General features: G+C 39.4%; 1 protein-coding gene across 7 annotated transcripts; it reads left to right on the top strand.

The window, feature by feature from the left end:
• The first annotated feature begins 613 nt into the window (after positions 1-613).
• Positions 614-25,146, top strand: atxn7l3a (ataxin 7 like 3a). Of its 7 annotated transcripts, XM_015361986.2 has the most exons (16): positions 713-865; positions 1,026-1,159; positions 3,229-3,319; positions 4,344-4,456; positions 4,986-5,115; positions 5,835-6,006; positions 6,558-6,655; positions 9,084-9,142; positions 11,417-11,462; positions 16,817-16,854; positions 17,093-17,161; positions 17,275-17,318; positions 18,940-19,011; positions 19,633-19,769; positions 20,205-20,387; positions 23,565-25,146. In XM_015361986.2, the coding sequence occupies exons 4-15, from the start codon at positions 4,406-4,408 to the stop codon at positions 20,369-20,371; spliced, it is 1,083 nt and encodes a 360-aa protein (XP_015217472.2). In that variant the 5' UTR covers positions 713-865; positions 1,026-1,159; positions 3,229-3,319; positions 4,344-4,405; the 3' UTR covers positions 20,372-20,387; positions 23,565-25,146. The 7 variants fall into 7 exon arrangements, with proteins under 7 accessions (XP_015217470.2, XP_015217472.2, XP_015217473.2 ...); XM_015361984.2 differs by lacking the exon at positions 713-865 and adding an exon at positions 614-703 and having other exon boundaries at positions 20,205-25,146; XM_015361987.2 differs by having other exon boundaries at positions 9,084-9,106; positions 20,205-25,146.
• Positions 25,147-25,823: the final 677 nt, after the last annotated feature.

The raw sequence follows: 25,823 nt of genomic DNA, 5'->3' as shown, positions 1-25,823 counted from the left end.
ACCTTCCAGCCACAGGCGCAGATCCTGAGCCACAGAGCCACCGCTCCTCCGCAGTTGTCATACTGGGGCACTGGATTTAAATTCTATTCCAGTATGAAGATCGCCACCTACTGGTCCACTCCCACCCCTTACAGCAGCAATCTGATTTTCCTCGGAGGTCTCCCATGATTTTTCTGTGGCGCAACATTCATTCTAAAATGCAAAATACTGCGCCAACGTACATGGCATTGAATGATAGTGGTAGGTGCTGAACAACAGATTTCTCAAGATCTATAAACATCTCCTGCCCTCTACAGAGGCTCATTTCTGCCACCTAACTTCCTTGTATCCAAGATGAGACAACAGTTTAATTCATTTTTATAGCTGCCGGGCTTCCCGCACACGTTATCCGCCGGATGCAAAACATTGAGGTAACTAAGCCATCAACATGTAGAAATGCAAACCTAACGGCGGGTGAAGCCATCCCGTTGACGTCACTCCCAAACTGCTGGCAATTTTAAAGATACAAAACGAAGTCCATAACAACTCGCCTGTTACACACTGGTTGTGTTATAATCGTGCAACCAAACTTCAGTATGGGGGGGGATAATGTAACCTAATCTCCGCCCCGCCTGTCGGTAATTGGAGACTGGTTTGACTGCGTCGCTGAGCTGCTGGTCGGATCGTCTGTCCATCAAGCAGCGCGGAGCTCAACCCTAGCGAGGTAGGCTGATCTGAGCTTTTGCTTTTTTTTTTCTTATTGCATTTCTTTTTCTTCCCCATTTAAAGCCGTCTCTTTGATCGCAGTTTGAATGATGACCGGCTTGTGACAAGCTCGTCTGCAGTATTACTGCAGGTTAAAAAAAAAAAGAGAAGTCTTGTTGGGGTGGGTTGTATATATATATAAAAAAAAAATCAACTATAGGTAATTGATTAACATTGCCTGCAGGAAAAAAATGGCAGCTTATTCCTTTATTTTTTTATTATTTTTGACAGCGTTTAGATAATTGTGCGCTGGAATTTTGTGCGTCTTTTTTTTATTACAGGCTTGGAGTGCAGTTTGTTTCGGACGGTAGTAATGAAAGCGGACAGGACACCGCTGTCTACATGAGATGCCTTTCTGGACAGAGAGCTGCCGGAATCGGCTCTGATCTCCAGCCTCGGCCCTGGCTATTCAAGGGTGAGGGTGCAGGTTACAAAAAAAATCACTTCCAGTAACAATTGTTTCGGATTTCTTGACGATGCCTTTGACGAATTTATTACGTACCTTTAATTAGCGAGCCCCGCTCTGACCACGGATCTTATTTAGGCACGATTTATGGATGCTGATATTTTTAAATGGGAGGGTGGTATGTAGATGTAAAACAGTTCCTGCTTGGCTTTTCTTAATCGTTTTAAGTTTTTTGTTGTTGTTGTTGTTTTCTGTGATGGGCTGCGAGTAGTTTGATGCATTACAGCCCCCGCAAAACCGTTCGTTATTTGCATGTGCTCAGTTCAGAGAAAAAACGTGTTTGTTAATTGTCGGAAACAAAGTGAGCAGTAAAGTGCGTTCCGTGTTTCAGTGCCTTAAAATATTTGAAAGGTGTGTGTTTACACAGGCTTGAACTGTGTCCTTTGTACGTATTATAATTTAAGTGACGACGGTTTTGGATTTCATGCATGTCTGATTATATTTAGCTTTTTTTGGTGTGATTAAAACAACGAGACCTTTTGTGTTAACATTCTGGCTGGGGCTTTTTTTTTAATCTCGCAAATGTTCTTCTTCGTATTTAATGTAACTGTATTACCTAGTAATTATTTATTGTTTTAATAACTACTGGCCCTCTTTGTGAGAATGAGACACAAGGATATCTTGGTAAATACTGTAACGCATACGGCCAACTAAATCACGCCGTCCGTTCAAATGAATAGTTTTGGTCCGATTTGTACGGCGGAGGTCTTTCCTGCAGCTACATACCCGTGAACTTTTTTTCCAGCTGAGTTCAGAATTACTGCAGCCTATCTTTTCATTAATTTAGAGACGTCACTGTAGCATTCTTTAAAGATTTATGCCCTTTGCTCTTTTAAGAGCATAATCACAGTAGGGTCTTTTGTTATTAAACTGTACATTGAAGTAGAGTGGCGATCGTTTTCTTGGTTGTCTTTAATTTATATGGGTCTCATTTGGCCTCTGTTCATACTTGTCAAGTGAAATCTGTTCATTTAGACCTCATGTTAGTTAAATACACAAGCTAAGAAGAAAGAAGCCTTTCCTTTTGAAATCCATTGCATCGGGTCCCTTTCCCCCCACCTACACCCTGTACTGTCTGCAGTGTCCTGTAAATGTTTTTCTTTCAGCCTCCTGGAAGAATAAAAGAAACACTCGTTTTATGTTTTGTGAAGCTACGTCTGTATTTTCCTGTTTGGCCATATTTCTAAAAGTGTTCTTAATCTTTTCTGGCATCCATTTAGTTCCCCTGTATATAGTTGTGTAACTCTTTTGCTGTCATACTAGAATATATATATTTTGTGTGAAACTGTTATCATGTAACTGACTTCTTGTTTGCAGACAAACGGAATCCCTTGTTTTGTTCACAGTCAAGTTTTCCCAGATTGAGACTATTTATCTCACTTGTTTCAATCAGGTTTCATTTTGCTGTATTTCGATCTTGCAGTTCATTGTATGAACCGAACTCTATAAACACTCTTCTGGTGACAAAATTAAATGACCTCAAGAAATAACATTCTCCTAACTATAATATGCTTACAGTTAGAGTATTTTGGAAACCAAACTAAAGAGGTTGTGTTTTCAAGTCTGGTCCCAGAAAAATAAATATTTCTATCTTAACGCAAAGTGTCAGACATTTTAGAGCAGCTTGTCCTGGGATTTGTCAAAACTTGGAAATAACCTCTTATTTGCAATCCATTTGGGCCAATTTCAAGTAAAATTGAAATGTAGCTGGAGTGGGTATTTTATTCATTGTAATTGTGGCACGAAAATACATATTATGTATATAATTATACATATTATATACACAGTGGATTACCCACTTCAAAAATAAAAACTAAGAAAGATTAGATCAGATCTGTAGGTTATCAGTTGTATGAATTCCATTGTATAGTTATGCATACATATGAAGGAGAAGATGCCATTAGAAATACATTTTCATTGTCATCCGTTTTGACTTATACCATTAATGATGCAATTTGGAAGAGCACAGCATTATTAAGAAGCATAAAGCTATGGAATTCTTTTTTCCCGTTCAGCAGAAAGAGTCTTTGAGAAGGAAGGCCATCATTCCCCACTGAAGGCACGTCTTGAATAAGTGTGCACACCAGCCTGGCACAGCTCTGCGTGTTTGTAAGTACTGTGGGTCCATTGGGAGTAAGTCCTGTTGTGCCTGCTTTGGGGTCATTTTTACTTGCTGTCCAAGTTATTAAGAACCTTCAGTCAAATGAATAGACTCACAAGAGGTATGCAATATATGGTTGGCTTCAGAAGCCAGATGCAGACTTAATTCACTTTGTTTAGCCAGAACAATCCACAGATCTCAGTCCCGTTGAAGGCTGAGAAAGCGTGTGAAATGTGCAGTTCTGTCTCATTCGCTGTCCTGCTTAAACAGTGAGTTTGAACTGGGCTGCACTAATTTAAAATCTTATGGAATATATGGCGTATCTCAAATTGAGAGGACCAGTGCTTTTTTTAGGCGTTGTGTTGTAATATTTTGTGTGGTTTTGTACTTTTATGAGCTGTGTAGTGGAAGTATACCCCTGCTCTGACTTATTACAGGCCAGAGCAACATATTACAGAACAGGATCCCTATAGATGTCAGTTTTGGAAAGCAATTGCATCTTGAGAAAGAGCAGTAAGAAAAAGAAAACATCATTTTGATGCCACCAAAATGAAAGAGGAAGTTGACAAAACAGTTTCAATAAACTCTATTTACTGTACATGTACGCAAAAGTTTCCCTTTTTCTACGGGATTGAGAAACAAGGAACAATAAAAAGAAGAACTGGAACTGCATATAATCTGACATTTTGAGCTGGTGGAACGCCCATCCATCAACCTAAAAAATGTGAAGATGTTAGTGGTATAATAGCTGATTACTTTGAAATATTTTAACTATAATGTAATGGTTGTTATTCTAGGAACTATTTCAGGATTTGTGAGTGTTTATATTCTAGTACATGCAGTATTTCAATCTGACTGCTGTTTGTGTATCACTGATTTTTGGTGGAAGACACCCAATATAGCAGATATTCCACTTGTGATTCTATGTAACCTTCTCTAGTCTTGTAAGTTATCTGTTTTTTCTGACATGTATGCTTTTGTGCTTTTATTTCCTTGATTTAGTAGCCAATTGCTTGTTTTTCTCATTCACAGCCTAATTTGTCCACCATTTGTACTATGTAGACAGCACTCCCTCCCCCTTTAAATCTTTGCAAATGAAAATGGAGGAAATGTCTTTATCAGGCCTGGACAACAGCAAGCTGGAGGTGAGAATTTTGTTCCGTGGGAAAGAGACATTTCCTTTTGCTTGATTTGACATACTTTTTACCAGCTGAAAGTTTTTACAAGACTGGCTGTTCTTAGTTGTAACTCTTTTAGTAGTGGTGTGGGATGGTTAGAAGTCAAAATGCTGTAGTAGGACCAATGTAGAAAAGCGGTGTTGGTGTAATAATAATTAAAAACATTTGATTTTCTGTCGTGACTTGAAAGATAAATCACCAAGCACTTTGCACTGCATGAAAAGTACATTCAACCAAATTAAATTGAAAAGAATTCCAAGTCAAGGAAAACACAGTAGATACACACAATTAAACAATTCCAAAAACTCTCTGGAACTATTTTTTTAGGTTAGACTTAAAAGCACCCAAACTGGGTGAAAAGTCTTTTGTTGGACCTTCTGATTTCTCTTTATGGAGTCTGGGGGCACGACAGCAGAAGACCCTGTGACCTGAATGGGCAGGACCCTTAGCAGACCATAACATGAGACTTTCTTCCACTCCCTCCTCTGCGCCCCAGGCCTTAGCTCATGACATCTACACTGACCTCATCGATGACGCCTGCCTGGGCCTGTGCTTCGAAGTCCACCGCGCTGTCAAGTGTGGCTACTTCTTCCTGGACGAAGACCCAGAGAGCATGAAGGACTTTGGTAATGATGTGTTCTGAACTGAGATCAACTCAGGTTCTCCTTTGCATGGTGGGACAGCCCAAAGCTCCAGTTCTTGCTGGAACTCCAGGGCCTGAACTGAGTGCAGCACCTTGTGTGTGGAACAGACCTGCGGGACACGGAGAGGTGTGCGATAATAAAGTGAGCAAGTGGGAGTGTTGTTTTAAATGGGGAATTATAGTCATTTAGGACCTAGTTCACTTTAAGTGTTGGATCTGGCTTCAACACTGGTGTGAAACCTCAACCAGCCATGGAAAAGCTTGTGGTTCAAACCGAACCAGGCTGAGCATCGAACTAAACGATGGGTCGCTCGAAAAGGAGTCCTTTTAACATGCCCTTATGGAAAATACATCCGTAATCAGCCCTTGATCCACCAGCAAGTGCCCTACTCTCGTTTTTCTCAGTCATGGAAGCCCTGCATCGTCTGTCAGCATCTTTTTCCTTGTACTCTTTAGATAATGTTGCACAGGGAAATTTCATGATAATCGGGTTCAAGAAAGTTGTGGTGACCTGAGATTAAAAAAAAAAACAACGTTGTCTGGTATTTGAGCAGGAATTTGAGTTTTACTGGGATATGTCCACAGTCTTTGTTGTTCACATGTTCAGTGGGGATCTGGCCAGTACATTGGCCTGCATATTAATGCCAGTATAATCAGCCAGTGTGTTAATGCTAACCGTTATTTATTTTTTTTCTCTTCCAGAAATCATCGACCAGCCCGGGGTGGATATTTTTGGGCAGGTGTATAACCAGTGGAAGAACAAGGAGTGCGTGTGTCCCAACTGCAACCGCAGCATCGCGGCGTCCCGCTTTGCCCCCCACCTGGAGAAGTGCCTGGGCATGGGACGGAACAGCAGTCGCATTGCCAACCGCAGGTCAGCAGGCCTCCCGCCCGTCCTGTCTGGGCGTCCCCAGCTGTCCCGTCCAGTGCCGGTCGCCTTTCCAGCTCTGGGCTTAAGCTTAGATCCAATGTTTGGCTGACTGGTGGGGTGTCAAGATACGGCGGTGTCTGCCATCTCTAGTGTTTGGTTAGACTGTAGCGCTTTTCCCCTTAGTCCCTGCTAAAGAGAGTTCAGATTTGCCCCTTGTTGGGCTTAGAATGGTCATTTCCAAACCCAGCCTTCTGACGCTTCTCCCCACAGTAACCTTGTGAGAATGAAATACATGTGCATCCCTGGAGACATGGGGTTACCTGGGCAGTGTGAGCCTGCAGGTGTTTAATGTGAGGTCAGGGTGGTGGGCACAGCCTGTATTGATGATAGATTAGTACACAGGTGCCTTTGCAGAATTAAGGATCATTAATACATGGTGAGTCAAGAGCTCCACCACTGGGCAGTTCTGTATAAATTTTCAGGTTTTCCGTGTGGACTGAGATGGAGCGTTCTTATCTTACAGGAGTTTTTACTGCTCTTTTTTTTTAAAACAGAATAGCCAGTAGTAACAATATGAACAAATCGGAGAGTGACCAAGAAGACAACGATGACATCAATGATAATGACTGGTCGTATGGGTCAGAAAAGAAAGGTAAGAGGAGCTTGCAGCTAAGTGCTGTTATTCCAGGTAAACGTACAGATGCTTGGCTCTTCACGCACGGCGTGGAGAATTCAGCACCTGGGGGCGAAGGGATTTGTTTTGCTGCAGCTTAGCACTGATCAAAAACCCCTCTGCAGATTATGCAAAATATATTGTCAGCCCCTGTTGATTTTATCAGTGTGCATTAGTACAGAATTGGCTCACAATTTCATGTGTGACCCAGGGCTTTGGACAAGAGTTAGTATGAGTGTTTGTTGCAACAGTAGAGTTTTATGTAACTCATCTGTACTGACTCTTGTGCTGCTATGAAAAATTATTCTTGAAAAGTACCAACATAAGATCGCCTGAGTATTAATGCAGCACTGTACTTTATGTACATTAAAAATAAACTACAGGCCATTGTGATTGAACCAGGATTTTAATGGTTCCAGTAGGGCATTTTCACAGCACTGTCATAGACAATTGCAGGATTATTCCCTTAGAAATAGATCAATTTAATAGTCTACTCAAGGAGCAGTACACTGTCTCTGCACCTGCTTAAAGATGACAAGCCTTAGCTAAATTACTCCATTTAGTCGCTGCAGGTAGTGGACAAAAAAGTAGAGTGAGGAACACTAAGTACACTGAAAGCAAGGGCTTCCACACTGTTAATTAATCAAATAACATCCCTGTATACTTTGGATCATGTGTAAAACTGCTGGAGAGGCCTGAAACTGCTGCCTGTAATAATGGCCAGCATGAGTGCCAGAGGAGACCTCAGTGACTTTCAAAGAGGGGTGATTTTGGGGGTACGTTTGACAGAAGCTTCAGTGATTATGACAGCTCAACTTTTGGATTTTTTCATGAGCAGCGGTGTCTAAGGTGATGTCAACATGGAGCTCTGAGGAAATAACATCATTGGCAAAGGGCAGCAGTAGGAGAAAATCCCTGCTCCAGGATCATGATATTTATAAACTGATTCAAAGTGTAAGGCAAAATAGACAAGGAACAGCAAATCACTTGACTGCTAATTTAAGCCTGGCATATCAGCAGCCAGTTTAATTAAAAATGGCCTGCCAGGATCTCCACAGAGCAGGATACCGTTATCAGGTTTTCCTGATGAGCTGGCAGTGCATGTTTGAGTCTGGTGGTGCAAAGAGCACAGGCAATGGACTACTGAACAGGGAAAAATTGTGGTGTGTTCAGATGAATCATCCTACACACTGCTCTTGACAAATAGATGAGTGCACCTGTGTCACTGACCTAAAGAACTCCACAGTGCTGAGTGCACTGCAATGAAGCGTTCAAGTGGATCTGTAATATTGTGGCCTGCATTTTCCTGGCATGCTTTCAGCGCACTCATTCCCTTAAAAAGCCAGGAAGGGTGCTTTCCAGAATGCCTGTGCCCCTGTCCACAGAGCTCACATGGTCCCCCACTGGTTGGTAACTGAGGTTATCCAAATGTTTTAGCTTTGTCAGTCACCAGATCTAAACCCAACTGAACATCTATGGGATATCCTGGAGTAGAGTCTGAGACAATCCGCAATCTAGCAATCAGGCAGGAGTTGATGCCACTTTCTCGTGGAAGAATGGTGCCGCATCCCTCCTGCAGAGCTCCTGATGCTGGTAGATCTGCCACAGTGCATACAAGCCATACTGTTAACACCCTATTGAGTGACTTCACATTGGTGTTTCCATTTTTTGTCCTCTACCTGTATATGTGTTCAGTATTATTTACAGCTGTAACCAAGCAGTGATAAGTACTTGGAAGGATTAATTTGTCATAAAGCTTAACGAGAGGCATTGCAACACAAAATATATTATTTTGTTTAATGCCTCTCCTTATATATATAAAAAACTAACTTCTTCCTTTCCTCTTTAGTATGAAGATGATGTGCTATTTTCTCAATTATAAATACTGATAAATATAAAATGCCTGATGTCCGACATTGGTGCCTTCACCTGGCCTGTTATAGGAGGCTCTGAAGTATAATATTCACCCAGTCCAAAATCAGCATCTTTTATGATTCTGGGCCTAACGTGGGCACCTGTCATATTTTATTATTATGCCTTAACACACCGACATCTTTCTGTCTTGCACTCATCACTGAAGCTTTGAGGAGGAACAGCTTGAAACACAGATGGCCATTTAATTGTGCCTGATCTCTAGCAGATCAGTTACAGACAGTTGGAGAAAGTAAAGGCTAAAGCAAAGTAATAATTATAGCACTCCTCTACCTTTCCGGATTTACATTCCCTAAAATTCCTTTGGCCACTAGCAGATCGGAAAGCAGATTTAACACGGTCAATGTGCCGTGTATGCCTTGTGGTTTATTAAAGCAAGAAATTGACAAGCGTAATAAATTGTTCATCTCTCATTCTAAGGTGAATGCTTTTAACTTTGATTATATCTGAAGTTTTGTTTTGCTTTCTTTTGTAGCTAAGAAGAGAAAGTCAGATAAGGTATTTTTACATTCTTTGAAACAACCTGTATTTTTGGTAAGTTTATTTTTTTAGGCAATGACTTAAAAAAAACTAATGTTAATAGTTAACCTTCATGAAGGCAAAATGGGGACATTTTACTGTTTCAAATTCATTTTTTTTTCAGGCAGATGAATAAATTCCCCCATTGCCAATTGTTGAGATAGTAGGGTTTCAAATCTAAATGCCATGGAAAAATATGGCAGGTTTACACTTGCCTGTAGACCTGCCATATTAATATGAGCAGCTTTGAAATGGACACAGCTTTCCTAAGAAGCATCAGAATGTGGTTATGTATTGGTTTATATCCTGCAAATGTTGTAGATGCCCAGGGGAAGATTGATTTATATATTATGAGCAGTGGAAGTGTTGAGGCTGATATCTGGACATTTACACTGTGTTTTTTGGGATGCTTCTTTTACCTAAGACAGATTTAGATATGTACTGTGCAATGTTTGTGTATGTGTGCGTAGTTGTGTATGGGTGTATATGAACACACAGATTCTGACCACCTTTAATAATGCACCATGCGTCTTGCTCTTGTATTCTTTTGCGATATTCATCCCAACAGGAAAATTAAATTAAATTACACAACCAGTTATGACGGTGGTCATACATCAGTGTTCATTTGCTTATCACACAGGATTTTTAAAACCACTAAATAACATCAATTAGCTTTGATGGGGCTTTAGGGGCTTGAGCACTGCTCCTTTGTTTAAAAGGGTAAATGTACAAATGCAAATGGTTTTCAGCTTCACAGTCGAACAAGAAAAGTTTCTAATTTCTAAAGACTCTGTTTAAAATTCTCCTGCCTCTCCCAGAGTGGTGCTTTATCTAGTTTTAGTTCTGGGCTTTAGTGAAAACGGAGGAACTGTAATTCCAGTCATTGTGTTAGAAAATGCAGAGAATGATTTAATTAAAAGCCTGGCTTAAATATCCATGAGGTATCCTTTATCCAGTGAAGATGAGATACTGCCTCGCCATTCTTCAGATGAGACTTTCTGTGATCATTAAAAATTGCAGGGTATTTCTCGAAAGGATTAGGAATGTCAATCCCAGTGACCTGGCCAAATATCCCCCTGCCCTTTACCAATCACCTCCTAGTAATCCCCATCTCTGAACTAGCTTCTTCACTCTGTTCTCCTCCCCACTGAGAGCTGATGTGTGGTGAGTGTACTGGCGCAACTATGGCTGCCATCGCATCATCCAGGTGGGGCTGTTCACTGGTGCTAGTGGTGGAAGGGAGTGTCCAGAAAAGCACTATATACGCGTAAGGAATTATTATTCAAGTGCATACTGCCTTTGTTGCCAGAGCTGATGTAGAAGTTTCAATCCAAATCATTCAGCCTGTTTGTTAAAATCATTGTGCCCTCATACAGTATATGTGCAAGTGAAGGGTCTTGGTGCAGCCCTGTGATGCAGTGGTTAGTACTGCTACCTTATAGCACTGGGTCCCTTGGTTCAGTTCTAGACCTGGGATGCTAAGTGCCTGGAGTTTGTATGTCCCTATGTTCACATGGGTTTCCTCTGGGTGCTCCAGTTGCCTCCTACAGTACTAAAACATACTGGTAAGCTAACTGACTTCTGGACAAATTGGCCCTGGTGTGAGTGTGTGTGTCTGCCTTGTAATTCAGAGTGTATCCTTACTTGTGCCTGTTGCTTGCTAGGGTAGGAACCAGCCCCCCCATGACCCTGAATTGGGGGGAAAAAGAGAAAATGGATAGATAAGGGGGCTTGCTGTGTAATTATCTGAATGTGCACATAGAAACACTAGCAATTTTTGTAATGGGGAAATAGGTCAATATCAGTACGACAGGATCATTGTCACCGATCCCAGTATGTTAGCCTGCTTTGGAAATGTATACTGTTTTGAATTCTTTGTGGAAAGAGGTGCTTTCCAATATAAGCACAACATCTGTTCTTACCATTTTCCATTTAACCTTTGCTTTTTACAATTAGATGATTATTACAATAAGAAATACCCCCCATAATTAATAATTAATATAATCTCCAAGATTACGTTTTAATTTACCTTGCCCTGAGTTTTGGGATAAGACTTTGCAGTTCTCTGGACTATTGTGTGGAATGTACAACCATTAAAGCTTTTTTTTTCTTACAATGAAAAGGATCATCCCTCCACAGGGCCTATGTTTTATGCTGAAGCAGTATTTGAGTGGTGCATGGTTAGAGCTGGTCAGTGTGTGTGTGTGATTGTGTCTGTGTGTATGCCTATGTACTTTTTTTCCTTCAAGCTCAATTTAATTACAAAGTTCATTTTCTGCTTTTTTTCAGAATCCAAATTCACCTAGAAGATCAAAATCATTAAAACATAAAAATGGTAAGTTTTAGCTCTCCATCTGCAGAGATGAAATATTTCTATTGTAAATACAATTGATATCCATTGCAGCTCTATACAGTAGGTAGTGGCTGTGCTTGTGGATATAATTCGCTTGCTTCATGTCCTCTCAAAACTCAAGGTTTGCACAAACACAAGACGACACCTGGAACATGACTTACTGAATGTCTAGATCCCTGGAAGTATCCAGAGACAAGCAGTGAGGTGAATGTTAACTAGAGGAAAAACAAAACTCTTATGTAAAGGTTGCCTCTAACCCCCCCTACTTTTAGAACCAGATTTATTTGTAGCCACTATTAAAGTGCGTGTATGAAGTTTAATGCCTTACTAAATCATTTTCTTAAAGATTTTTTCAAAGAAAAACAACTTTGTCTCATGTATGCTTCCCACTTTTGGTAAATCCCGCATTTTGAAGGTGTTGCGGGTATGTACTTGCAATAATTCTTTGTTCTCTGGGGAATTCAAGAGTAAATGCAGGACTATAAGAACAATCCTTTATCTACTTGTATTATATTAATGGTAGATTAAGTAGTGGTTTCCCAGCCTTTCACTTCCTAGTCACTGAGTGAAGTAAAGGGTTTCTTCTCAAGGTATTTAATCAGGCTATTAATCAGCATGATTAATAGCCAAGAATTGGTCACATACCCAAGTATGTTGTCTTGAATACTGTGCTTTGCTGGAGTACAAGTTTCCATTTGGAAATGGACAGAGCACAGGAGTTCCTGCTGCTTCAGTCCAGTATGTCTGCAGAACGCCACGTTGTTGCCATAACCCACTACTCCCAAAACAGTCTTCGCATTTGTTGCATTTTGTGCTGAAGAACAGCAATATGACTCTGGGTTTATGATTATGAGAATGCCTAAGGCAATAAAGGACATTTAAAAGAATGAGAGGTTAAAGTAAGTATAATGTAGAATTGAACACATCTTGCTGAAACTGCTGCCAAAACATTGGTCTGAGGACCTGTGCTGTCTGGTAGATTGTATTATGTCTGTAGCTTCGATTTGTTTGAATTGCATTGTGTAACAGTCTGGCCCTGTTTTAATACAAGTCAGTTTTGTTTGAAATGAGTGGCCTTAGAAGCACCTGACCGGTATTTCAGCTGCGTCCCTTGGGTTTTGAGATCTGGCACTAACCTTCTTCTGTGTGTGAACCTTTTCTGCAAGATCACAAGATGTCGATTGTCTTGATGTTTCAGCAGTTTTGGCCCCTAAGCGAAGACCGCCGGATCCAGAGAGCCGTGCTCTCGTTTTGAAAGACGAGGAGTTTTCTCAGTGAGAGGCGGGAGGGAGGTGACCCCCCTGTGACCCTTGGCTATTTCAAACACTGGCGCAGCAGCTTAGGGTCACATTTCAGGATACGGGCTTATTTCAAGGATTTCAAACGCACCAGGAAAAACCACCATAAATAGCGCCAATCCAGGACGATCACTTATGAAATATCCTAGAGAGCTGTATATAGAATATATAATCAGGTGAAGATAGTATTTTTTATTTTTCCTGTTGTCCTGATCTACCCTTAGAAATCAGTATATTTTAGAAGTACTGTTTTTTGTTCTTCCTCATTCTGTTCAATATCTTTGCTTGTGAGTATTCTGGAAAAAGTACTAACACAGAATTGGAACTTTGTGTCCAAACTGCCGGTAGTTTTCTGAAGCCCAGTTAACATTTTTTTTTATTTGTTTTTTTTTATTTTGAACCACTGAGATTTTCTTTTCTTTTTCAAATCACAGCAGATGTTTTTGAGGTCCTGGAAAATTATTTCAGGTTTATGCTGATGGGCATAGAGAAATCTGCTGGATTTTAAGTAAGGGACATACTGTAAAGGGACGTGGTTAAATTATCAAGACTGTGAAGAATTTGAAACTCAACGAAGAATACTTCAGCATCTCTTTTATCAAGAGATAAAGGAGAACATGGGCTTCAAAGGAGCTAACTTTGTTAATTGATTCCTGTATGGAAGGTATCTAGTTGCCCACAAGACTAGAAATGATTATTCTTCCCCTGTTCTAGAATCAAAGAGTCAAGTTTAACTGTTATTTTTATTTTTCTAATTATTTTTCAACCTTTTATAAAGACGCACATTGGCAAGTACATTAAGTATAGAAATGAGACGCATTCAATAACTTGAAGTCATGTGCAATAGTGAGGGGATATCAAATCCAGTAACGTTTGGAAATGCAAACTTTTAAGTGCTGCATTTCAAGGTAATATCTGTAACCGTATGGTAACGGGTTATGTTTCTATATTGTTTTTTAGATGGCTTTTTGAAGTTTTCAGTGCAGTCATTGTTACAAGTACCTGGTGTAATTCTCCTTTTGAAATCAAATCAGTCAGCTTCTGTCATCATTACTGTCTAGGGCAGTACGCAGTCTTAGTAAGTGTGGCTTGAGACAAATCTATGGTTTCACTTTATGTGGTCCTCATAAGATGATTACCTCATGGCAAGGGGTACAGAGATATTTGTTCTCCCTTGACTGTATTACATTTGTAAGACTGGTCAAAAAACTTTAAGGTGAACTACCAGTGTTGAAAAGGTTCTGGTAATTTGTTTCCATTCCTTGTGATGTGTGCAGCTGGTCTGTAGATTGGAAGTTAATTCAAGGTTTCTTGATAAGCAGAAACCTACATCTAAATATGTAAATATGTATCTTATTCATAAATGAGGTGCTTGTTACTCTGGTCTGCTCATCTGTTTGCTGTTTTTCTTGCTGACTATTACTTCCATAGATTCTAATGAAGACAGAAGCAAAGCAGTACTTGGTAGCCACCAGTTCTCAGCAAAACATTCCATGAAAATGTGATTCCATTTCATATCTTTTGGGGAGAAAAAATCTTATTCATAGATTCTGTTTCATTAGTTTGAGAGCGAACAGGAGCACTGTGGTAAACAATGAAAATATTGAGTTCTATTTGTTGCTTTTTTATGCCATTTGTCTGTCTCCATTTTAGGCTCTGCTCCTGTTAGGATGTGTTGAAATAACCAACGTTTCTTTTTTTTATCTCAACTCAGGTGGCTGCTACAATGTAAAATATAGGATCATGCCATTTTTAGCTTTGTGTAGTATTTATTTTTTGTGTTTTTTTTTCTTTTCTGTGTTATGTGTTCCATTTAAGAAGGTGCATGAATAGACTATGTAACCAGTTACAACTGCTGCTAAATTTGCCAGGATCTTATGAACTGAAAAGCTGTTATCCTAGGGTTTTCCTCCTGGAACTCTGAACTAATAAATGAGCTGAATGATCATGGTCATTGCTTTTGCTTTTTCTTTCTTTTTTTTAAAATAGAATAGCCAGTTGGTTCACTCAATTTTTTTAATCCACCTACGGTACTACACCCGCTACACCATCTTCAAGAGAGAAAATTAATTCACTTTCACCAGGATAAAAATAATAAACATGACCGCGAATGAAACTAAAGACCGTTTTGTCGCAAATTGATTTAATAGGAAGTACACTCATTAAAAACCTCATTAAAAAAGCTACAAAAAGCTTTGATTGCAAGCCTATTTATGGATGGAACACACCAGAACTTTAGAACATTATTGGCTGTTATCATTGATAGGTGCTTTCAAATACCTACAACCCTTGAGGTAGAGAAAATATTCTATTTTTTGTCCTTAATCCTGTTTACAGCACCTACACTTATTACTAGGTTGCTATTTCCCTGTTGAGGTAATAATATCTACAGTATTTATGGATAGGTTTGTCAATTTCTTTTGGGAATATGAATGAATTAACTGCTAGATTGTGTGTGTGATTGAGGTTAGTCATTGAATTCCTTTTATATAAAATTGAGTTCTTTGTACATAATATATGTTTTAGTTTGGAACTGTTCATGTTTATTCAACATATTTATTTCCTTTATAGTGCCTAAACCTGAAAAACATTGTATTCTTAATGCAGACAGCCAATACTGAGCTGTAACATTACCTCACATCATTTGAATTCAACATTTTATCATTTTACCAATCCCCATGGCAATATGCTTATTGATCCCATTATTGTCTAGACACACATTGACGAAGTCCTTTTCAAACTCAGTGTCTCCGGCTGGCGGTCTCATTTACTCTTTTACCTTTCATGTCCTAAACAATAGCACTGGACTGCCAGCATAGCCATTAGGATGTGCTTATTGATTCTTTTATGAAGCTGTTAACTGAGAAGAAATGAGCCAATGCTTTGCATTACCCTACCTTGCAGAAACTAGGGGTGACATCATGTAAAATCAATCATGAGTTTACATCATGCCTTCAACACGTGTGGTAAAAGCTGACTGACGATCCCCTTCAACATGGAGTATGTCAGGGGGCTATCTGAATGACTCACCCCGTAGGTGTGGGTTCAAGCCCAGCTGTCTTTGACTGGGGTTACCTAGGCAGTGGAGGGAAAGGGGCTGTGGTTGAGATTTGCCTGCCAGGGCTTTCAAGCAAAGGGAAAGCCTTTGACTTTTTGGGCCCAGAGGGCTTCCTGAGATGTGGGTAAAATGGATGGTTTGATTTCTGGGAGGATCAGAAGAACGTTTCAACCCTTCTTCCTCACCTGCGCTGTCCAGCAGTAATTGCTATGAGCTGATGTAAAAAAAAAACTGGTGGATATAATCCTGGGTGCGTTTTTTTTTTAAAAAAAGGGACAAATGGTCTGTGAAAACATCCCAGAAGTCTCACATCTGCTGTAGTCTCTTTGAATGTGAAGGTCAAGGGACTTGCACTGAAAATGCAATTTCAAGTTTCAATGCCTCCTACTCAAGGAATGAAGTACTTTGAAAATAGAGCACATTCAGTCATCAGATGGCAGTAAACTAGAAGATTTTCTACATTGGAACATTAACAGAGGAAATAATCAGAATGAATGCAAAGGGCATTCACATCTGAACAAGTTAGGTTTTCTGAGGATGCAATAGACCAAAAATGACAAATGATGGTGTTCAGATATTTAAAATCTTTTCACCAGGCCCATATGAACCTGCATAATAGAACCTGGACATTGTTCATAACCAGCGTTATATTTGTGCCTTTTTTTTGTATCAGATAGATGACAGACAAGGTTTTTCCCTGTTTACTCACATCAACTTATCAACTTTGGGTGTCCTGTTGGGTCTTTTATATTTACGAGACAATTATAATCATGGTTTTCAGACCTGATGGTTCCCTTCCCTCTAGATGTGTTCTAATGGCCCTGTTACTTTTTCACCCCCAAACCTCCAAAAAACGTATCCCCTTCTCAACCATACCATTGAGAGTCTCCAAAGAAAACAACTAAGCTCTAGAAAGCCTGAATTATCGAGTCTTCATCCTTATACTGTGTGCTAATGCTTATTGAACATTTTTGTTTCAGGAGAACTTAACAGTAGCGGAAGCACAGATCCTTATAAGGTAATGATTTATACATACATAGGCAAAGTTAGAAGTCATAAGATGATTCTGTCTCCCAAGAGCTGAGAAATGGCAAGGGAAATTAATATTCATACCCACAATCCTCTTAAGATAATACTTGCATTTTTACATATATAGTATTGCAAAAGCCATACCAAATATATAAATATATAACACTGATGGTCTGTCTTCACTGTGTTTACCTACAGTATTATATCCCTTTCTCCTCTCTTTACAGTATAATTATAACTCAGGCATCAGTTATGAAACACTGGGACCAGAGGAACTACGATCACTGCTGACTACAGTAAGACCACTTTTTTTTCTCTTTTTGGAAATCAAACTTATAGATGCATACATTTCTTTGCATTATAAACCTTTCCTTTTATTCATAGTTTGTCCCTCTTTTTTTTTCCTTAGCAGTGTGGGGTGATTTCAGAGCATACTAAGAAGATGTGCACACGGTAAGGACACATGGCCATTGTGCTGTGCCACTCTATAGCAATGTTCTACGGTTTTACACACAAAATCAGCAGAGAGAGATGCTAGAAAAACGTTTAAGAAATACACATACAGGAGGGGGTTTAAAAATATGGTCCTCCAAGCTTATTACTTTGGATTTCTTTGGGAAATCCAGTCCCAATGCTTTGCCCCTTTCCCAGGAATCCCTGCGAAGAGGGCTAGGGCTTGGTTTGGACTTCTAGCCTCAGAATGGAAACGAAGTCCACGTCTCACTGCATGTGATATTGAAATTGCTTTGCAAGTGCCTATTGCAGTGGGGTCATGTAACTGTTATAACGTCAATGCTACAGTATAAGAGAGATATTTTTCTGATCCATCTACCCATTTTCTAACCGCGTTGTTCAGTATGGGGTCACAGGGGACGCCAGAGCCTATCCCAGCAAGCAAAGGGGGCAAGGTCACCCACCAGTCCCTCACAGGGCACACAAACACTCACACTAGGGGCAGTTTTCTCAGGATGCAATTAACCTGCCAGTATGTCTTTGGACTGTGGGAAGAACGCAGAGCACCTGTAGGAAACCCAAGCAAACATGGGAAGAACATACAAACTCCATGCTGAAAGCACCCCAGGAATTGAACCCAGGACTGCAGCTGTCCTACTTTCCTTATTTAGATCAAAATTTATTTTTCTGTCATATCCGGAGAATGAGACAAGTATCATTTTTCTATTAAATTACTAATGGGAGGTTTGCTGTCCGTGGAATGAACAGAGGCACCCAGTATTCTTATGAGTAATTTAGAAATCTATGTTCAAACTGAAGGTACCAACCAACCTGCCTGAGAATGCCCAATCTCACCCTGATCCCTGCAGTGAGCTACGTGCAGTATCATATATACAGAATCATTGAAAAGCACAAGGCAATGCACTCCTATACAAGACAGGGCTGACTGTATCCTTAGCAATTGCGATCCATCCATTCTCCAAAACTGCTTTATACTGAAAGGGATGGATTATTCTTAAAAGAGAAAAGAAATGTATTTTAACTAAATTGAAGCTAAGGATCTTCCAAAGGTTTCAGAAGCTTTTAAACAAAAGGGAAGAGAATAGCATAAAAAAACAAGAAGTGGATACAGGAACATTTTTTTTTCCAGAACTTGGGAAAAAAAATACTTCAGGTAGCCATTCCTGCAGCAGTTTGATTTATAAATAAGTCTCATGTATTTAATGATACGTATATGTGAAAACTGCACAAATACAAGCATTTGAAAGATTGTCTGTAAGTCACTGTACACAGGAATGGGCCATTTAATTGTCTGGCATGTGGGCACTTATAATTTGCTCTTTTGTAGCATACTCATCAAGCACTAGCGATCTAGAAATAACTGATGTGCACTGGAATGGATTGTCGATTTTGAAACCCCAGCTACGGTCGTTTGTTGCTCACGATCTAAATAAAGGCCACTGCCTGCCAACTGGGGGTCAGTTGTGCTTGAGCTCTGTGAAAAACCCTAATGACACAGTCTGGCTTTAATTTGGTGGTGACACGGTTCCTACCTGAACTTTGTCATTCTGATCTGGGAGCGTGTCCTAGAGGTTTAACCCCACATTGTGTGTCCTGCCAGGTCACTGCGATGTCCCCAGCACACAGATGAACAGAGGCGAACAGTCCGTGTCTACCTGCTGGGGCCTTCAGCGTGAGTCTGCCCGATGTCGTGATTTGTAATCATGTGCTTCACTATAGCTATTGTTACAGACATGTTTGACCTCCGGGAGAGGCATGTGACCACTTCTGCTTCCTTCTGCTTTGAACGCCCCTAAAGAGAAAAGGCCTTGGTGCAGTTTGAGGACAGGTATGGTCCTGCTGACTTCCAGACCCGCAGTGGCTTGGCCAGAGGCAGGGCATTTTCTGGAGCATGAGCTGGCCCGGGTTCCTTCTCCTAGAGCATTTCAGAAAACTGAATATCGGGAAACGAAGAGAGGAAGGATTTGGGTTTTATGCAGTGTTAGAACACAGTTCTTCACAAGACAGCGGGCAATGACAATTTTCTGGAATAATTTCCAAATCAAGAAGGATACAAAGGGTAAACAATCTACATTTATTTTTTAATATTATAATGTTATAAAAAGCAAGCAAAAAAGCAAAAAAATCAAAATAGATTTTAGGGGCAGCATGGAGGTGTAGTAGTTAACGTTGCTACCTCACCTCTCTGGAGTCCTGGGTTCAATTCCTTCCTGGAGTGCCTTCTTTGTGGAGTTTGCTATTTCCATGAGTTTTTTCTGGGTGCCCAAGTTTAGTTATTTTTTTCTGGTTGCAGGTCTACTTTGCCGGATTCGGACATGATTGTTGAAAATGACGCATACGACCCCACAGAGACCCAGGCCCTGATGAGCAGGCTGCAGTGGGATGCCTCTTCTGACATTTCCCCTTCAGATTCGGCATCTTCAAAAGCAAGTGAGTTCAGAATGAGAAGGCAGCCATTTTGCGGGCATCTTCAGTTGGGTTATTTAGTTGGTTTGTTTTCCTGGTTGGAAGCTTGACTTCCCTGTTAACATTGAAGTTGTTGTGATTGGACTGTTAAACTAGTTAAACTGTTGTCAGGGAAGGTGCAGCTCTCTTCTTGGCAAAAACTCAGTCTTTAGGTAATGTGCTGGTAATGCAACATTCAGAAGGAAATTTAAAAAAAAGTACTGTTTACTCTAGTTTCACTGAATCCCGCACAATGTCAAATTCCATGTAAAATACCAATAACTGTCTTTGTCAATAAGTGCCATGATAATTTGCACATTTTTAAACAGCAGTAGTGGAAGCACATAGCAACTGAGCAGCTAAGGTCTTTGACTGCTAAACACCGCCGCTCAGGCTCAACCCCCTCATTCTCCTTCTCAGGTACCAACAACTCTGAATCCAAGAAACCCAAGAAGAAGAAGCCGTCTCTGGGCCTGGGCAGTGGGGGAAGCGGGGGCTCTCAGTCGGGCCTGGGCTCCTCCAATCGCAAGAAGAAACCTAAGCTGCCAGCTCCTCCCACTCCAAGTATCTATGATGACATGAACTGAGGCTGGAGGAGATCTGGTGAGACTATCCAGGGGAGCCACAGAGGCCTCTTCACAGCTCTAAGTACATTGCTAGCACTTACCCAGGGAGGAATATAAAGATTAAGGGAACAGGACGGCACCCCTATGTAGTGGGATTCTTACATGTACAGCAAATATCCTGAATCTGCCCAGATTGTAAGGGCACACCCTCTCCTGTGCAGTTTTGCCCTATTAACTGTGTGTCCTAGACCTTTACTGGTTCTTCCCCAGTTCAAAGCCCATTGCTTGAAATGCTTTCAACAGAGAAAAAGGCAAGGATTACTTTGGCATAAACCCATGTGTAACTTAATCCAATCAATTACAACAGGCCATTAGATGTGAGTGAACGGATGAATTACAATAATGTCCATGATATGAACATCGATACTAATAGAATCCCTTTGGTGACTGACATTAATAGTTAGCTGGTCTTTGTGGAGGAGTACGTTTTTTTTTTAAAGAGAACATATTTGTGTTTGTCGGTGAGTATGTGTGTGCGTATTGAAATGCTGGGTCACTGTGACAGAAATAAAAGTAGACATACACACATAATACACAATCATGAGATGTTCAGTAAGTTTGAACCTGCTGGGGAAGATAACTTTTTTTTCTTCTAAATTGATTGTATTGCAATGCCCCTACAGCAACTTCAACACTGATTGTTTAAGTATATTATTATTGCAAAAGATTAGAAATGGTCTTTATTCAGAATACAGTCGATCGCTTTCTATTGAGACTCAGTGCTTAATTTATGTGTGTCATCAGTACAAGCATGTGAAATATTGTGCAAAAGCTTGGGTTTTATAGTGATAACGTTTTTTATTAGGTCTTGCATTCCTTATATTCTGTAATTGTATTTCAGTGTATTGGGCCTGCCTGCCCTGTACCAATTATGTGATTTCCAGACCTGGAATTGAATGGTGCCCCCTGTGATGGACTGTTGTGTCCTGTCCAGGGTGAACCCTGCCATGTGCCCGTTGCTTGCTGAGTTAGCATCCAGCTCCCCTGCAACCCTGAACTGGATAAAGAGGTTGGAAATCGGGTGGATGAATGGAATTGAATGGCGTTTGTAAAATTTGCTGCATTGGTTAACATGCCTTCAATTCTAATACATCTTATGTCCCCGAAACCTCAGACATCCACAAATGTCAAATCATTCTTTCCACAGTTGGCTGCAGATTCTCTGCAATATATTAATTTTACAAACTCTTCTCCAAAGAAATAGCAGACAATCCAGTCCACATTCTTCACGGTTTCCTACAACAGAATCTGAAAACGGTCCATAACTATTTTGACCAAACTGTTACTTCTCACTGAGATAGAAGGTATACCAAGTGGCATTGCAATCTCAACAAATACTATTAGTCCCATATTACCCAGCTCATATGTTTATACCAACAATTCATGCTGCTTGTGTCTCTGCCTCACAAACCCATTAACTTTAAATGTTGGTCTTGCTTTTGAATCCTAATTTTCTTTGGCTTCCCCTGCCTGTTTAGTTACTGAATCATTATCATTACACAAATGCAATATTTGTTTGGTATTTAATCCTTTAAATTAAGTGGAAAATATTTCTAGTTGTAAATTGGTTTTCCGTTCAAACTATTGCCACGATCCTAATATGAGTGCTTACGTGGCATCACAGTATCATAATATTATAAACATATGTTTTACCTTGTGTTTGATAGAGAAATCAAAATTCCATACAAGTTACTATAACCCAATTAAAACAATTTTACAATACACTGTGTCTATATATTACATACACAGAAACATATAATGTTTGTGTCATATGCACATTAAGGTATGCTTAATAACAGCAAAGGAGAATGAGACTGAAGAACGTTCTTTCCCTATGAAAGCTTGGGTATTTAAGATAATTCAAGATTTGTATTCCTGGGAGTTGTTGAATAGAACAAGAAACTTCACAGTAAGAACTAGTTAAAGAGAATTAGGTGGGATTGAATGCTTGTGTTTATGAACATACACATCAAATATTTTATTTTAAAAGTCCCAGTGTAATTGCAGTTTATCTTGAAGTTACATAATATGCTTTTTAAAAATATTGTTGAATGACTGTGAATCATTTTGCATTGTCAATAACTTTTCACTGTTATAAAATCAGGATAAAAACAAAACAGCTTGTTTAGCAAAGGGCTCTGTAAAATAACATTTACTGTTAGTCTCCATCAAAAATCTCTCATTGTCAAAATATATAAATATATAGATAAATATCAACAGCCCTCATCTCCAAGAATGGTATGTGATGAATTATTGTTTTTTTTCACTATACGTGTTTGATTCATCCTATTGTTAGCTAATGTTTCAAGTGAAATAAGTAATTTAAGAACTGCAGAATGAATATTTCTCAATCCCTTTATATCTCTGTGCCTTCAGTCCTTCACTGAACCTGAAGAAGCAGTTAGGTAGTGGCAAGCCAGAAAACTGGAATTTAGAACTTGGTAACTTGGAACTTTGGTAATGAGAGCAAATTTGGTCAGCTTTAAATACTCTGGCTTGTTTTCCAGAAATGTGCCTTCTCTGCAGTATCTGTACTCCTGTATTATGTAGTAAATGGATTAGCTAGGCTCAATTTGTATCCAAAACTAACGACAGTATATATACATGGAAAGAAGAAAACATTCAGGAATGGGAACAATTCCAAATGTTTATTTAAACGACATGTTCTTTAGTTGTGCTTGGAGACAGCTTGGTATTATTCATGAACGTCTAGGTGCAAGTCCTGCATTTTTAAAAAATCTGATGAAGATGATATATTTTGCATCCTACCTCTCTGGTAGAAACCATTTTACTGGGACATTGGGTCTTGCAGACATGCTGTTTACCTGCTCACCACTGGGGGAGTTTCTTTTTGCTTTTGCTCCTCCTGGCATTTTCTGAACATGGCTTACCAACAGAGTATTCTTAAATCTATTATTTTTGTAGATCTGCTTCTGAATGCTGCAATGTCAGCCATGCAGAGGTAAAAAGGGATTTTGAAATGACTCTTTAGAGATTGAAATGTAGAGCATTCCAGGAACACACATTGAGTATTTTAAATTGTTTTGGTATTGCTTTATTTCTGGGACCAAGCTACATATCATAATGATATTTTTATTTCTTTTATAGAAGGTTTTAAAGCTGAAACTGTGGATGTGTTTTTTTTTTTTTTAAGTGTGTAGACGGAGAAAAACTGAAGGCCAGGAGCTTATCTTGAAGCATCCCATCTTGATGTCTTCATTCACTGGGAGTGACTTGGTCAGTCTGTGGCCGTAGTGTTGATTCTGCCACAAAGACCCATTGCACTTTATGTGTGTCTGTGCGCACATTTGTACGTGAGTGTGTATGAATGATAGTGATAAAAATCCAACTATTTTGGTTGAGTCAAGGTAGTGCTAGCTTCCATCCACGCTCTGTATCTTTGGCATCATCTTACGGTTTCAGAAATCTTGGAAAATAAACTGTCAGCTGGATCTTGGCAGAAATATACTTGAGGACATTGGACTTCCAGCATTCAGACACACTTACCACGTGTTGTTGGACATTGTAATGCTGTATTTTTACCTCAATACTGTAATAACCTGATATGAGCACTGTAGTATATACTCAGAGAGGCTGTTTTCCCCCTTTTTTTCTGTGGAACAGAAAAGAAAAATGGTACAACAGGATGTTTCCATAGACTCACAACTGTAGAGATGAGAGCTGAAATTTAGAGCAAGCTATTGGTAAAACAGTGAGCCTGACTTGGTCACTTAATCATTACATTGTAATTCCAAAACCACTGCTAAATTCAACGTGGGAGAAGTTGCAGTGGCACTGGCATTCTGGACAATGATGCTTAAACTTCTTCAATTACAATTCTCTAAACAGCTTTTTTTAAAATCCATTCTTTGTTCAGTGGGATTTGGTTACAAACCACAGACATCTTTCAGTTTAGGACTGGTTTCCCTGACAATCGTTTCCAATTGTTAGTTGCTCAAGACTAGCAATGTAATTAAAGCTGTCAAAGAATAGGGTCATCTACATTTCTGAAAATTAAGTAATCTAATGTATAAAGGAAAACACCCAGTTTGGTCCATAATGAGCCTGTTTTAGCAAGTTCCTTTGGTGTGTATGGTGTATGATTTCTTAATTTGCATTGCTAAAACAAGTACTGCTTGAGCATTGTTACTGCTGCTTCCTTCCACACTGTATGGACTAAAAAAATCATGTCTATGGAGGGTATCAGCTATGCTGAAACCATCATTGTTCTGTTAGCAAATAAGGCAAAGTGCTCTGACTTGACTCTGGTTCATCCACTATCTCTGTGAGAAGACTCATGGTAGCCTTGTGGTCAACCTAGAAGTCCACAAGATTAAGAACACTCAGTTTTATTTAAATGAGGTGAAAAGAAGTTTACCGATATGCTTGAGTGCTCCATCTCTTTGACCTTTGGTCTTTTTTTTTTAAGCTGTTTGAAGCAGTCTGTAGGACAAAATGGAGTCCAGTTCATACTGTGCTTATCTGGTGACACCAAGTTGTATGTATCTTTTCTGTCATTTGTAACTGATAGCATATGGTATCAGTGTGATGGAAACATGCATGCACCTATCCTCTCCTGTTTAAACTACTGTGGTATTGACAACATGGCAAAATAAAAAGGGTATATTTTTCATATCTGTGTATTTCATAATGTACAGCTAGTTAATTCTGTAAATTTTCATTGTCCCATAGTGAACTGTATCTGCCTTTTGATGTAAATAAAGTCTTTAAAATGCTGTTGCATTTGATTCTTTCCTGTAAAACTGTGACAAAATACAAAATTCTGATTCAAAATTCACATAGCTGCACACATTTAGCAGAAAAATACAAATTTGCCCTGAGAAAAATAATCTTGTAATGGTTTACAAAGTTTCCCTTTAACAGTTGAAAAAAATCCAATGAAAAAATACAAAACTGTTACACACCTGTCTTTGCAACAATTTAGAAAGAGCTTGAGTAGTAACAGAATATTTTAAAAATCCATATTTTTCTATTCCTCTGATGTCATGCATCTAAAAAACTAACCACTATTAAATTCATCATCATCTAAATATCTTGTTAAAATATTAAGAAAGTCAGAATAAATCTACCAATAAATTGGCTATTGGACTGGAGTTTATAGGAGTTTTATCAAAAACAGTAAATTATATCAGAAGCGTTAAGTTACGTTGAAATTGTGTAGTGAACTAGTAAGGCCTCCTTTATAACATTGTGTATAATTTTGGTCACAAATTGGTTATAGAAAAGATATTTCTCTTTGGAATCAGTCCAAAAAAGACTACTAATGCACTGCAAAACTATAAATGTCCTACAACAAGTTTTTCAACAATTTTCAAAGCCACTTCTCTGTACATGTACTCCTCTGGCTAATTTACTATTCAAAGAACCTGTTGCTTGATAGCTACCTTTGTTT

Source organism: Lepisosteus oculatus, chromosome 28, assembly GCF_040954835.1.
Source record: "Lepisosteus oculatus isolate fLepOcu1 chromosome 28, fLepOcu1.hap2, whole genome shotgun sequence".
NCBI lineage: Eukaryota > Metazoa > Chordata > Actinopteri > Semionotiformes > Lepisosteidae > Lepisosteus > Lepisosteus oculatus.
This window is presented reverse-complemented; position numbering and strand designations above follow the sequence as displayed.

What these genes read in the sequence shown, in the direction of transcription:
- atxn7l3a (XM_015361984.2), top strand. Translation starts at nt 4,406, where the DNA reads ATGAAAATGGAGGAAATGTCTTTATCAGGCCTGGACAACAGCAAGCTG. An exon ending in TGAAACAACCTGTATTTTTG is followed by an intron (nt 9,143 to 11,416) that starts GTAAGTTTATTT and finishes GCTTTTTTTCAG; the next exon opens with AATCCAAATTCACCTAGAAG. An exon ending in TACGATCACTGCTGACTACA is followed by an intron (nt 17,162 to 17,274) that starts GTAAGACCACTT and finishes TTTTTTCCTTAG; the next exon opens with CAGTGTGGGGTGATTTCAGA.